A 15,560-nucleotide genomic window follows, 5' to 3' on the forward strand; every position below is an offset into this window, starting at 1 on the left:
CAATCTAATGGTAATTACTCTAAAAAAATGAGGATGTTGGCATATTTAATTTTTAACTGAGGCTGGTTTAAAAGAAAAAAAATAGATCTTTTTCATATACATATATTCAACATAGATTAACTGAAACCAATACTTTTACTATGTAAAATAGTTTTCATAAATTGCATTTTGTAATTTGATATGACACTTAAAACAATTATTTTAGGTAATAAGAATAATAACTAAAAATAAATCACAAGGTGCGTGAAATAAGACAAGTGAAATTTCCTCAGCACTTTAACTGTAAAGTCAGGTGTACCTGACACTGAGTTGCACTTGAAGTATATAAAAATCCTTATACTTAAAAAACCAGCTTAGATGTAACACATGCACAAGCACACAAAAACTTCAGTTTCTTGAAATGAAAGTCACATAGCATGGAAGAAGAAAGAGATATAGGTACCAGAATCCTTTGGGAAAAGCTCTTTAGTCTGAAAAGTATTTCAACCAATTAACATCTAACATAACACATGCAGTGCCAAGTAAATAACAAGCAAACAAGGTAAGATTCTTAAACAATTCACAGAATTTCGTCTATTTTTGTTCCCATTGTCATCATAAATCTGTTTCAAACTGCCCTTTAAAAAGATTCCTGCAGTAAATATATTGAACTTACATGAGGATGGCTGCCCCCAATTTGTTCTCCGCTATAGCAAATACTTGAAGGCAGTAACTTCACTCAAGCCAAGGCTCTTACAAGAACAGCTTCCTTTACACATCACTTCCAAGAGTTTAAAGATAATTTGCACATCTTTTTAAATGTAAAAACCAGAATCTAAGTCTAAATATGACTATAATATCGGTTTCTCTTCGACCACTGAATAATATCCGAAATTCATTTCCCCTGTTTTCAGAGATATCCAAGCTTAGTTTGTTGGCTTTTTACTCCTGCACAATCATGTTTCACACTGTGAGAGAGGGAATGATTTTTTTTTTGTTTGTTTGTTTAAATTTCACAGCCAGTGTGGATAGGCCCTGATATTCAAGATTTTCCTCACTTTTCCACCCTTTCCTCCATAAAGCATGTAGCACTACTACTAACATCAAAGATCAACTTAAATGGATTTTTTCAACAACAATGACTAAACAATTAAAGCAACTCAATTCTCTTAAGTGGTTGCCATAACAGCAAGCAAATGTATTTGATTAAAAAGGAAATGTAAATAAAAACAATCTGGCATATTGTAACTGTGAATAAAATCATAAGAAAGAATGACACAATTTTGATGAGACTGTGAAAATAGTGTTGCTTAAGAAGAAAAAAGTAATTTTATCTCAAACATATATATACTCACATATTTGAATTAAGTGACATAGGCACTTTCACAGGAAAAAATATTATTATTTTCATTCTATACCTTCATAGTCTCATTAAAAAAAATATATGAAATAGTATTTCTTCCAGAGGGAAAACATGTCTCCTAATGTTCCTAGGAATAGCTATTTCTTTATATTGTTCCAAGTGTGATTGAACACTAAATAGAACAGTTAGAGAATATGCAAAGACAAAACATCAAACCAAAGTCAGTCTTACTGAACCACTGAAGGTCCCATGGAACAATTAGCTGTGTGTCTAACAGCCTAAAGGAACTCAGAAAAGCAACATTTTCCCCCGTTTGCAGGTAAAGTCAGATTTCCTCTGTGGCATGCATGAGAACTTTTGAACTGTGCCGACTTTCCAATGGCTTACACAGCTTTAGCATTTTTCCAGGACATGTCCAAGTGCCAACCTGCCAGATGATCAGGTATTAATAACAGTCAAGACTACCCCTAATGATTTACACCTGGCCAGAAATGTAAATATTTGGGATAAGGACCTCACTACTGCATTGCACACATTTGCCACTTCAAAATTAGATTAATACAGTGTGCTCTGCCTAAAGCTATACCTTGGAAAGACTGAGTAAATTAAGATGGTTTAGAAACTTAAGAACTTGATTGTTAAGCAGTGCATCCAGATGTCAATATTCTAGACTGATGCAGTAGGACCTGCACTAGCTCCCTCCTCATTCTCAAGTAAATCTTAAGATATTTTTCAACGTAGAAAACCTTAAGTGATGCTGAACATGCTCACATAAGTAACAATTTTTCTCTCAGAGAGAGTCATTATAGCAAGCTATTTAGTCAAAATGTAGCAGAAAAAAATGCACCTTAGAAAAGCATATTTAATGTTCAAAAGAAGAACATGTTAAATATTAATTTAAAGAAGAAAGAAGAAAGCAAAGAGAGAAGCCTGCTATAATGGTATACCACTAAAACAAGAACTCGAACTAACGAGTCAGGAACACAAGGGATCAAATCCCAGATGCCAGCCTGAGCAAACCAGACTTGACAGATATCTTATACAGTCCAGTTTGTGTACCTTGTCATGCCCATAGGGCCCAATTGATTAGAAATTTAAAGAAATAAGCCCTTCAGTTTTCATTTCTTCCAGTCTCCATTATAGAAAAGCTCTTCAGATAAACTGTAAGTCTTGTATTTCTTGAGATCATAGTGAACAGAAATACTAGGTTGAGATAGCTCATGATATTTTAAAGTTCACTTATATGGATAGTAACTCCTATATCTGTGTGGGAATAAAGACACAAGTTGTTGGATCAGCATATAACTTGACAGGTATGTTTGGAAAAATCACCTAAGATGCAACAGTTGTTAGCTTCAAAATTTTCTGAAAATATACCTGTCTGTAAACAACACCAGAACTAACTCTAGTGCAACTACTAGCTGACTGCATGAATCATACTCATACAGTTGGGGTAATTCAGAAGACTCTTCCACAAGGATCCTCTGGTACCTACTGAAAGAAGTGATGTGGCAGGCTCTATCATTCAGGCTTTTTTCTTTAACAACCTGATTCCATTGCTGGCATTTTATTGCTTCTCAAGTCTTTACTCCCATTTAAAAGTTTGCTCAAAATGTCTTCCAGAATCAGAAGTTACAGAGACTAACAGAGGGCACTTACAAAAACCTTGTTTCTTTAGAAAGCCAAGCTAAAAGCATGGGATGAGGCTGCCTCTGGTACAATTTCTGGTTAAATTTCTTGGCTAATTAAGCCAAGATTAACCAAAATGTCTTCTTGACTGATCTTTTAATTTGCTTCTGTAACACCAGAGGGGAAAAAAGAAAGGCAAAAAACCATCCCGTCCAAAGGTCAATGAAAGTGCTTAGTATAAACATAGACACTGTCAATATAGTTCTGGATATATTCCTTCAACTAATCTATGGTGCGTCAGTCCCAGTATGTTCCTATGAAGAATAAATTGATTTTTGCATGGGAACTAATTGCACAGTGAAGATGAAATATGATGCAAAATGATGGAGTTTCCTTTATGTCTAGGCTTGTTTTTCTGCTATATATATATATGTATATATATATATATCTATATATATATTCTGCTATATATATATATTCTCTTATATATCAGGTAGTTCATCAGCTCGACCTTAGATGAATTAACCAGTTCCATCCAGGGTGTGGCACCTCAGAAAAGGGAGAAGCTACAGATCTGTGAAGTTATAGGCTCCACTGTGGCCTAATTTTTCAGCCTTAGAAATTTCAAATTAAAAGGGTTTTGCAAGATACGGAAAAATAGATAAATATACTGGTATCAGTAGTAGCAACACATGAAGCACACTCAGAGCTACTCATAAATACAATCCAACAGAGTTTGAACTGATTTAATTTTAAAGCTTGGAAAGCAGGAAATCTGGCTGCCATTTTAAAAGCTGAAGATGCTCAGACTTAGAGTGGGTGTACTAAGGTACAAAGAGAAGAGTTCTTCAAAGCTGTCCTTAGGAGCACTATCATATGTGACTGACAACCACCTTATAAAATATTAAGCTATTTTGGATAGTAATATGGAAAAAATGATTAGAATAAACATTGAGCTGTCTAAAAATAGTATGTTATAGAAACTATGGGCCTTTTTCTTTTTCAGTGTGAAAGCCAACTACATATCAAAAGTATAATTGTTTTCAGTTTATGCCTGAATCTATACTCCAAATTAAACTCATACAAATATGTTTTTCTTTTTTATACTTAGACTTGAGGATCAAAATCTGAATACATAAAAAACAGAAACTATGGAAATCTTGCTGAATTAAATATCCATGTTTGGAAGTAAAAGGCTTATGTGGTTACGTATCTATCATAGAATGGGAAATGGAATGACTCTTCTTCCACATTCCTGTCACTTTCCCAGACAAGCAACTGCCCCAATGAAATTCCTATCTTGAATGCTAATTTGCAATAATAATGAAGTTTGAAAGGAAAAAAAAAAACCTACTTAATAGTGCATGCTGAATTCAGTGAAGAGTTTCCATTGGGAAACTTGAAAAAACTAGGAGAAATATTAGGTATTTTTTGTATTTTCTATTGAAACTTTTATATTTGTTAATTAACTGGCTTATTTTTGTGTGCACATAGACATACATACTTCCTTGAAGAAAAAAAGCATAAAGTATGGGAAGGTGAAGGTACCTTAGCCACCTCCAGACAGAGAGAAAAAAAAGTAAGAGCATAAGAAAGAGATAAAATGGGAAGGAGGGAAGGAAGGAAGCAAGGAAGGAAGGAAGGAAGGAATGACTCCCTCTGGCTCTCTAAGTATCAGAGGTACAAGCTGTTGGAGGCTGAGAGAGAATTATTAGGAAGCACCACTATGTACTTGCTACAGTCCTTGCTGGGTTCCCCTTCTGTTTGCTGCTTTTTGCCACTCCAGGCTATCAGAGCCACTGGCGTGTGGATGACAACTGCTGCCAGAGAAGGGGAGGATGTGATGGACAGCAGGGCTCTCCTAGCCCCATGGGAGAGGACACACCAGGGCAGGAGGGGAAGGGTTGGAAAGAGAAGATGAGATCAGCCTTGGAACCACGGTCATGCTTTGTTCTCCAGCAGAGAGAAGGATGAAGACGATTTCTTTCTCTACCCCTAAACCTCCTGAGTAGGCTGTGGTCACTGCTGGAGACAATAGAAAGCCTATTTGGTCCTCTCTTTCAACCCATTACTCTAACAGCAGATAATCCAACAAAAATTTCTCTGGTTGACCTTAAACAAATTATTTTTATATGCCTGAAGAATCTAATAATGTGAAAATCTGCCTTCTCAGTAGAGGCTCTAGTTTGTAAGGTTGTTTTTTTTTTATTTTTTAATTTTTTTTAAGTAAAAGAATCTACTGTTTGTCTCACTGTTTTGTCCACTTACAAAAACAATAGAAATACTACTACATATGTTATTAACATCTTGAGAGTGGCAACAGAAGGAAACTCAAGAAAACTCCTTTACTTCTTAGGAACAGGTAAAAAAAAGTTTCAAATAGCTTTGCTTATTGGAGATTGCCTACACTGGTCAACTCTTGACAAGAAAATTCCATGTCAGACTTTGGCCAAAATAAATGTTACCATAACTCAAAATATATGTGCATAAATATGAAATGCATATTATACATCTAAAGATGAGCAAAAATATATAAGTTTTCAATTAAAAAAACGCTTATTTTGCAAGGTTTTTGTGGCTTTAGTTGCAGTTCCTTGATATGTTAGTGTTTTTATTGCTGCATCAGGTCCTACACAAGACTTCAAAATAATTTCAGAAATGTAAATGGACTGTTTGCTAAAATCTGGAATAGAACATTTCCCCATGAGCTAAATTATTTATCTTTTTAAAAAATCTTTTTTGTACTACTCTACAACTTTAATAGTAACTCTATTTTGTACAACTTTTGTCATTATTACAATTTTCTCTAATGACAGCATCAAATATTTTTTCATTTTGAAATTGGTCAAAATTATGATGTTCTGTTAGTTTGCCTGAAATGAGACAAAAGGCTTATATAGCATAGGCCACAAAACAGATGTTGATAATGTTTGGTTACCTCCAGTTTTGTCTGGACTTCAAACAGATGACCTGGAAGTGAAAGGTCTTACATCTCATTAATAATAATACAAGCTGTCAAATCCCCCTGACCCAGTGTGTTCCTTAGCACAGGGCAGTAAGTCAATACACTCAGCACACTCCCAAGAAGTCTGGAGAGAAGGCTTTTCACATTTAGCCCTCAGGCCAGTGTGAACTCACTACCCGTGCTGGCTCAGATGGAAGATCAGCTTTGTTTATCAGTAATAGCACTGCTTTCTAGAAATATTTCTACTCTGAAGTTCAAAGTTGCTAAAAGATAAGGCAGTGCTGGGATGCTGCATCTGTCTCAGAATTCCTGGCCTGTTTGCTCTGGGGGGGAAGCTCCTTCCACCTCGAGACAGACGACCAAGAAGAAAGGATGATTCTGTAGTGAAGGTTATGATACAGAAAGACTAAAATTCATTAAGGGCAGTTAGTGGCTTTCCTAATGTTTATTTGGATGAGTTGCTCAATCTGCTCATATAATGGAGCAAATAACATGTATTTATTCTTGCAAGAGTGTTGTGAGGCTGATGAGGAAGTCAGTTTCTAGTTGATTGAGCCCACGCAAGTAACCAGATGCCTGCCAAAGCCCTTTGTCTTCCTAAAATAACTCAAAGCATCACATCCTCCTATTTTTATTTCCTTTCTTTCTTTCCTTCTTTCTAGAAAATACTCTTTTAGAGAGCAGAAAAAGATTCCATCAAGAATCTCTCGCTCAGCTGTGGCATATTTGTTGCTGTCACCATGCTCTATAACAAAATCGATGAAATATGCTCCAGTTAAGAACGTGTATCTTTCAAAAATGTCATTAAGGCTAAATTCTCCTCTCAAACACACACAAACAAGTCTCATCAAGTGAAATGCATCTTCACAACAAAGCAAACGTCCTCCTAAAATACAAAATTTATAAAACCTGAGTAGATAAACATTTATTTCATTTTTTAATGACCTATTTTAATGAAAGATCAGTGCTTCAAAAAAAAATCCAATCCAAACAACAAACTTTCTTAAAAGAAAACTGCATATCTACTAAACTGTATATACCTGTAAAAATGCAAGCTTATAATATTAGAACACATCCACATATTTTTAATTTTGAAAAAAAATCACCTACTAAGCAGGAGACAAACTGTTAGCAAATTTACATTCTCAGAATCTTAAGAGAAAAGGTAAGTATTTAAGAGTCCTACTGCAGCATTCAAAAATATAAATGGAAAAGAAAAGGACAAGAGTTAGTAATATCAGGTCACTACAGTGGATTTGATTGTATTACCAGAGATTCACAATATATTAGGAAACTGTTAAAATTGACTTTGCTATCTCAATTATTAGTTCTAACAGAGATGTGACTTGCCTCTTGAAGTGAACAGTCTGGGAAGAAAAGGAGCTAAAACTGAAACAGAAACATGTAAAATATTTTAATACATAAATGCTAACACAAGAATAACGTCTTTTGCTAACTCATACTGTAAGACAGTTTCAATACTGCTTTTGTTAAAAATTGTGATTCAAACTTATAAGTCATAATCCTAAGACCATAATAACATGGAATCAGATTTTCATATTTTATTAAAATGTTACTTAATATAATGAAATCTGACCAACTGCAATTGCAACATATGGAATACTAAGATTATATAATAAAATATTCAGGCTATAATTATTTTAAAATTCTCTACCCCATATGCAATTTATCAAAGCAAACTTTACATTGATTTGTGCCACATGGTTGATGAAAAACTATAAAGACTCTCTGGAACAAAAGGTATGTAGAGATAACTTTGTATGAACAATCTCAATCTGTTTCAAACTTTCCTTTTTTTTTTCAGTTTTAAGTTCACAAATCAAAATATTTTATTATTTATATCCTCTTACTTAAAATTTTTCTAAAAACCAAGGCTTCATCTGTTTAAAATGTGCCTTAGTTTCATAGAATAAACAATATTAAATTGTTTTAGTTAAATGTGGGCAATCTTAAATCAATTGAAACCTGGTTTATAAAGATTTAGTTTAATTCCTATCTCTTACTGAGACAAGCCAAATCGTTGTAAATCAGGTTTGAATTGATTTAAGCTTTAAAGTTAAATTGGAGGCATATCTGAATATAGAAATTCCTATGTGTCATTTCACTGTGAGCACTAACTAGATATAAATGATGCTGTGCTATACCATAACCAGATAGATCTCTAAGATTTCCAGATCACGTATAATAAATGTAATAACTCTTTAGAATTAGACAAGAACAGACAATGTGGCTTTATTGAGACCCGCTCTTCAGAGCTGTCAGAGATTGTTCAAACCTTCTTAGGCAAAAACCCCACCTTCTTTGCCTACTGCTTTTCTTGATTTCAGTTACTGGACTCAAGTTTTAGAGCCACATTCTATACACTGAAAAGGGGGAAAAACAGTGATATTAGTGTATGCAAAAGCATGCAAAATCAGCAGCTGAGGAGAGAGTATTGTGGGACTCAGGATTTTTTTTACCAATGCAAAATTTACTGAAGACATGTATGATGCTGTGCATGATCCCTAACTCTCAACATCAGCTCCAAAGATGAGTGAGAGCTGAGTAGCAAAGGCTGCAGTTAATCTAATAGCAAAACTGAGATAGTGGAGTGTGGGTTCTTTTTGAGAAGCTCACAGGTTTTGGTACCATATGGCTCCATTATCACATCACCTCACCACACTTGGAAGCAGTTTGCTTGCTCTGTTAGCATTGATAGGGAACACAAGGGCATCCTGTCAATATTTCAAAAGTTTTTTTTTATTTTTTCTTTTCTTCTCTAAACTTGTTTTTTATTATTTCTGTTTTTGCAATACTAACAATATCTCCCAGTTTTATGAGTGGTAAAAGCAAAGGACTAGAATGACTGTGTCATGTCCTGAGGGAGCAAGGGATGCCATCCAGCAGCAATCTTGAGCAAAAGGATAAATTGCACATTAATTCTTAAGGACACATTGAAATACTAGGTTTTTGCTGAGGGATGTAGCTATAAGAATAGTATTGCATCAGTGTGTTTGAAAAAAATGTTGTGGCATAGAGAAGAACTTCCTATCTGAGTGAGATTTTCCAGACTGGGTAAGAATTTTTCATGCCCACTTCGCAGTTTTTATCAGCATTTCAATTCAAATGCATATTTCAGCCTCCAAACAGCCTTTTGAGGTACTGTATGCATATTTAGTTGGAAGCATTGTTCTTAGATACAATAACTTAGCCAAAGAAGTACTGAGTTTTCCTTCTAAAAGAGAAAGGGACATTAACCAAATTACCCCACTCATGGTCCTCCTTGATGCACTACTTTATTGACTTTAGACAACAGTGTCTCAGCAGCAGTTAGCTGCAGATTGAGAAAGCAAGCAGAGTGACATATTAACTGTGATAATCATATACTGATGCTTGCTCCCAAATAAAAGCATCTATTTCCCCCTCTGCTCTAGTTCTAAAGTACGAAACTAACTTCCATGCAGGCAGTTGCTGGGTTGTTTGGTTTTTGTTTTTTTTTTTCCTTTTCATTTTTTTTGGGTTATTTTTCTGTTTGTTTGTTTTGCTTTGGTTGTGTTTTTATTTTTTTTAATAATCTATTTATGATCTTATCTTTACTACAGATTTTCACTATGGTATCAGAAGAAAGTGCAGGAGCAAAGATAGCTGTTTTAGAAATTCAGTTGTGCTGAAAAAATAATGACATCACATAACTCTCCTTTAGTGGAGTAGCTGAATAAAGATACTCCTGAATAAACTAATCTAAGAAGTTTTATACTGCATTTCATTCTTCTCAGTTTTATCCCATCTGAGAGGAGTGTGCATTTTCAACTTCCAACATGCCCTTTTTTCCAGACTACTTCCCTGAAAAGCTAGTATCACCTTTAAGACAGAGCTGTAACAGAACCTGCTAGAAGACAGATGAAACAAGTCTCACAGCATTCCTTCACCCAGGAAAGGACCAGAAAGGCTCTCGTGCATATTTATGGAGGGTTCACTCCCAGCTCATACACTAACTCCCAAAGCTCATAGCTTGGTTACAGCTTCATCCTCTCTTAGTCCTTGCTTAAAACAGGCAACTTTTTCTCTGGCTGTGACAGATGGGTTGAGATACTGGAAATCCCCCTTAACTCTATCACTGAGAGAACTGGGTGCCACCAGCAGGAGGGCAGGTGTCTCTGCACAAGCTGCATGGCACTTGGGATCAGGCACAAGCACACTCTGACTCACAAAACCCTGATTTGTGGAATGAGTCCACATTTACATTTTAATACACACACACACACACACACACACAGAGTTAAGAAAGAGAGGTATCACGTAAGAGACTTTTCAAGAAGTCACCCTCACTAATAAAATCACTTGAGGTATTGCTATTTCTCACATCTCTGCTCAAAGACTGTGCAATGGGCAAATGCTTTGTTATCACTGCCCATACCTCAAGGAAGTAGAGAGGAAGCAATAAAATCTGAAATACAAAGAATCTGTTCATACTACAATTGCATACTTAGCTTTCAAACAAGCTTAACCACAAAGGTTAAGAACTAACAAGCTTAAGAGTCTTTTTACTCTTATCTTAGTTCTAATGAAAAATATAATTACCTGCAAGGTTATCAATCTCTTTTTCTTGGAGCAGGCTAACAGCATCATCATCTCCTTCCAGCATAAGCTCTGTTTCTGCATTCTGATTCACCACAGCTTGACTTCGGAAAGTTTTCTTTGACTTCACTACGTCCTCTTCAGTGCCTAAAAAAAAAGTTACAAATTTACCTGAATGATATTTTAAATATAAAACAATGACAATCAAATAGTAAAAGCATTGTAGCATAAATCATCTTTATATAAAAAAAAAGAAAGAGCATTTTTTAAAACTTTACCAAGGTTAACAAAATATGCAGTCCTATTCTGTTTTCTGTCCTGTCCCAAATAAACTACAAACTTTTCCACAAAGACTCTCTGGTTTTAATAATTGCTATTTACTTTGTGTTCAGTGTTGTTCCATTAGTTTTCCACCTGCAACAAATTCAGAAGGAATTTCTCTTGGGTTCCTGGTGCCCTGACTCGGACTGACCTGAGAGCACGAGCCACCTACTCTACATATAGAAGCTGCTTTCAGGAATCAAAGTCTCTCAAGACTTTTGTCTTTTCAAATAGGAGGGACAGGATGGTGAAGTAGGAGTTGGTTTGTCTGTGACACACAGTAACAACAGGATAGGCTATGCAGAGATTCAGAAAAGACTGAAAGAAGACTTTAAAAAGACAAGCATGATGAGGGAACTTTGGTGCACAGCTGTGTGTGTGTTTTCAAGCAACACAATAAAAATGGTGGTACATGGATATGTGCCAATTACCTAAAGGTTTTCATGGATAATATTCATTTTTCTTGACTACAGTTGGCTTTTTCTATTCAACCTGATGGTTTCTTATGGCAGGAAATTTAACTTACTGCATTTTGGGAATATCTTACTGGAACTTGCCCAATTTTATTCTTATGATGTAAAAAATAAATTCTTTTGTCAAATGACAAAATCATATTTAAGTTTTACATCATAAATACCTTTCTTGTTACTGTTTTGACCTCCACATAGTATTTCTTTCTTGGCTGGGAAGAGGTCATAAGTTTTATTTTCAGTATTATGGACACTCAGTAGCCTCAGGCAAGAAAGATTTCTATTGATTTTCTTAAGCAAGAAACCCTTCATCTTCACCTGGGACCACACCAGACTTGGGCATGTCGACTGCTGTCGATCAAGAAATAAACCCCTTAAACAATCTCTCTTTTTTTTGTACAATAATTCGGAAATTTGCTTCATTCTGAGCTACAGAATGAGTGTGAAAATAGGCAAAACTATGTGGATTTTGTCTTTCACAATGCCTGAACTTAAACAGGATGAAATTATTATGGCAGATGTAAAGTGTTGAGGTAAATTCCAGTAAGACTCATGGCTCCCTGTTAATACAGGACAACTAAGAGGAATATAGTAAGCAGATAGGTTAGTGAAGATAGATACACGGAATGGAATGGATATAACAGGCAGGTTTATTATTACAAGCAGTTGGGAAGATGTTATGATTTTACCTCCTACTATTATAATTTCTTAGAGTCTTTTAATTAGTTTGTGCACAGGAGAGTCACACTACATAAATAAAAATGCTGGAGGCTTATCTTTCTGTGGATGTGTTTACTGTTTGCCGATTCACTGATAACATACCACTTATCACAGGTTGAGAGAACTCATGTTTTACATGGCCTAACATTAACATTTTGGATACTATTGCTATTATCTCAATTGCTATTTCTGAAATTACATTCTGAAACTCTGAAAAGGTGAAGAGAAACAAGTAAGCAAAATCCTATTTTTTTCACCAAGCTCAAAATGAGGGACTTGTTTGCTGTTGTCTCCATTAGGACCATTCTGATAGCAATTAGGAGCTGCTGTATTTTAATATCTGTGTTTTGCTGTGTTTGATTATTAGGCTGTGATCATTACATTACATGCATAGGCTTTTACTTAATTCAACTAACTATAATTGTTTGCCCAATTTAAAAGTGGTTCAATTAACTAATTGTTGGAAAAGTTTCCAGTTTTAGTACAAGTTTTGGACTTATTTTTGTTTGGTTGGTTTGTACTTTTTTTCTTCCTTATTCACAAAATGAAGCAAGAATGGTAGGAGTTAGGAAAAAAAAAAAACACAGAAAAGTAACGAGCTGTAACAGATTTCAGTTGCATTACATCAGAATTGTTCTGTATATTAGATCAGTAGGTCAGGATCCTGATACACTTCTGGTTACAGCAAAGGATTCGAGTGTCATTTGACACAAATAACAAATAATGTTGTAAAGCATGTGACACCAGAGGAGACCGGGCCTGAGATGAACCAACAGGGTGGAGAAAAAAAGCATCAAAACGCTGTTCTCTTCCTTTTTGATAGCTCTAATCAGTTTTATATAAGTTTCTGAGCTTTATAAAATGTGATAATCTTCAAATTAACTAATTGAAAAGCACTAATCTGTAGTAAGAGTCAATAATTTCTGCAGTTACTGATTAACAACAATTCTATAAAATTATTTATACATAAAAATATATTTCTAAAATTACCAGGAAGAAAATCCCATGCTCCAAACTATTACTAACATTTAAACTACATCCAAAGAAGTTGATATTTAGGGTATTTTAAATCCCTTGTGATGAGTGTACCAGATCACAGAAATATTGCCAGACACAGGTGTAAGAAACATGGTAGAGTAGAAGGCATTAAATTAGTTTGGCAAATTTGGAGCTTAGCAACAAGAAAAATATATATAAAATCCATTCTGGTTTATAATATTAAAAATACATTTATAGAAATACAATAAATATTCCTTCTTTGTCTTGATGGAAAAAGAAACTCCTCTGGTTTGGCTGTTGTTAAAATTTATCACTCTGTTGAGTGCAGCTTAGTTTTGCTGTACTGTACCAAACATCTATCTAAATGAAAGTGTACAGGACCTGGAGTTGCCCTTCAATCACTGTATCCTTTATGAATTAGAGTTCCATTTATCAAAATTACAGCAAGAAGAGTAAGGTCTCACAGGGCTGTCTCATTACAAGGCTTGTAAACACTGTCCTTACAAAGAAATGGTTTAACACCTAACAAATCAAAAACTGATTGGGAATAGAATTTATTTGAGATCATCTATCTTCGGAAGACGTGCTGTACTGAGTGCACTTCGTGGCCTTTCTACCCATTCATCAAGAAATTAACAAGCTAATACCACAGACCACCAGATCTCCTTGGATCCTGAAACGTGAAATATGTTCAAAACAGATCTGTCACAGATGTTCTATTTTTATATTCCAAGACGACTTCAAAAAGGTTTTAAAACAAGAGAAACTCTCCAAATAAGGGTAAGAAGAAAAACAACTTGTCTCTTTAAAACCAGACAACAAACTGAATAAAAAATTATATGACATAAAACGATGTCTATTACTGTTAACAGTGATATAAAAAGGAGAAATGAATAAATGAATATTTGATATTTCAGTGTGTTGGAAAATAAAATCAAAACTCTGGGGTTTTTTTTCAAAGCTTCAGGAAACTTATTATGAAATTAAATCTACAGACAGACATTTCATTTCAAAATTTTAAGCACACAAGGAGCCTGTGTTTTAAAGACACAAAGTGAAATTGTATTAAGTCTAATTAGGATATGTTTCAAATCCATTAAAACAAGAAAAAATAAAACAAAACTAGATATCATTTCAAGACACCAATGTTGTGATACTGCAGGACACAGAACTAGAATTGGCAGATGCTATCAGTTCTTGTCCTTATCAAATTCCTTCTTAAGGATATTTTAAGGGATAGACTTAAAGGATAGACTGGGATTTGGAAAGGAGCCTTGAAGCAAGCAGCTAAGTATTTCTTGAAACTACATTCTGCAAAGATTTTGAAGGCAATAAATCACCCAGATTGCACCAAAGTCCAGCTGAATTTGGTGACTTACTTTCTTGAAACATAAAGGCTCTGTCTTAAACATATTTCAAAAGAATGTATGCAGAGGACGAGATAAGCTGTTAAAAAAATCCTTTCATTACACTTGTTTGATTATTTTTGTAAATGTGCATGTTACAAGCTGTCTTTCTACAGTTATTTCAGGATAACTGAAAACAGCTCACCTTTAAAAGAAATTAAAGAAACCAAGCAACATTCCTCTACAAAACCTCAATATCCATGGGAAGATGTGTGTATTTTATATGTCTGAAAGATTGCATGAGCTTCACAGCAAACTTTTCAGTATTGCTGAGAATCTCTCTTCTAGTAGCATTACTTTTCCTTAAACAGTAACTATTAAGCAGTAAAAAAAATTAAACAAACAAAAATACCCCCAAACACAACAAAAACCCCAAACATACAAACAAAAAACCCAAACAAAAGAACCACAAAAACCATTACCACAATCCCTCAAAACCTAATCATTTCCCTAATAAGAACAGGAGAATCTCATGTTAATTTTCAGCTTCAGCCACTAGAAGTATTTAATATAGGCAATACTTCATGAAACAGAGGTTGGCGGGGTGGGTGTCCTTATTGTGTTATATGAATTTTTGAGTCTCTATTTTCAACTAAATCAACGAATTCCCTACTGGGTTCTGTAGGTCACAACAGGTTCTAGGGACGCAATCTACATTTCAAAGACACTGTAAGGGTCCAGATCCACAAAACCTGTCACTAAATAAAATTTTTAAATTAGCAGTACAAACACAGTATATTATCGATTTAATTTATGTTTATGCACTTATTTCATTTAAAAATAAGCTAATTACTGTGATTTAGTTGAACATGGCAAGGGAGTTTCTACTCACTCTCCTGTTAATTTAATTTACTACATATCCAAAGATAGTGTTTTATAATTTTTTCTTTCTGCATTTAGTAAAAAATGAGGTTAATACATGGTTATTTTGAAGAAAAGTTTGCTTGGTAATACTGTAGCCAACAAAAGGAGACTACTGCTTCTTATAAAGTTGTTTCCATAGTTTACTTCAACGAATTACCGATAAGGCAATTTATGTAGTGAGTGCTCTTTGATCTCTGAAGAGAGATGGCAGAATGGAAAGTTAACCTCATTTTAATGTTACCTAAATATACTGACAGGAAATTCTA

At 34.6% G+C, this 15,560-nt stretch overlaps 1 protein-coding gene across 8 annotated transcripts in view; it reads right to left on the reverse strand.

Moving 5' to 3' along the window:
* The window catches only part of NBEA (neurobeachin), a 451,247-nt gene that overhangs the window by 150,490 nt on the left and 285,197 nt on the right, over window positions 1-15,560 (reverse strand). For 6 of the 8 annotated variants that reach the window (XM_079333484.1, XM_079333487.1, XM_079333486.1 and 3 more), the window contains one exon: window positions 10,518-10,661. In XM_079333484.1, the coding sequence (XP_079189610.1) occupies window positions 10,518-10,661 (144 nt within the window). Of the gene's footprint in view, window positions 1-7,286; window positions 7,326-10,517; window positions 10,662-15,560 lie in introns of all 8 variants that reach the window. The other 2 variants (XM_079333489.1, XM_079333488.1) reach the window with 1 other exon arrangement.

This window comes from Erithacus rubecula, assembly GCF_903797595.1.
Source record: "Erithacus rubecula genome assembly, chromosome: 1".
NCBI lineage: Eukaryota > Metazoa > Chordata > Aves > Passeriformes > Muscicapidae > Erithacus > Erithacus rubecula.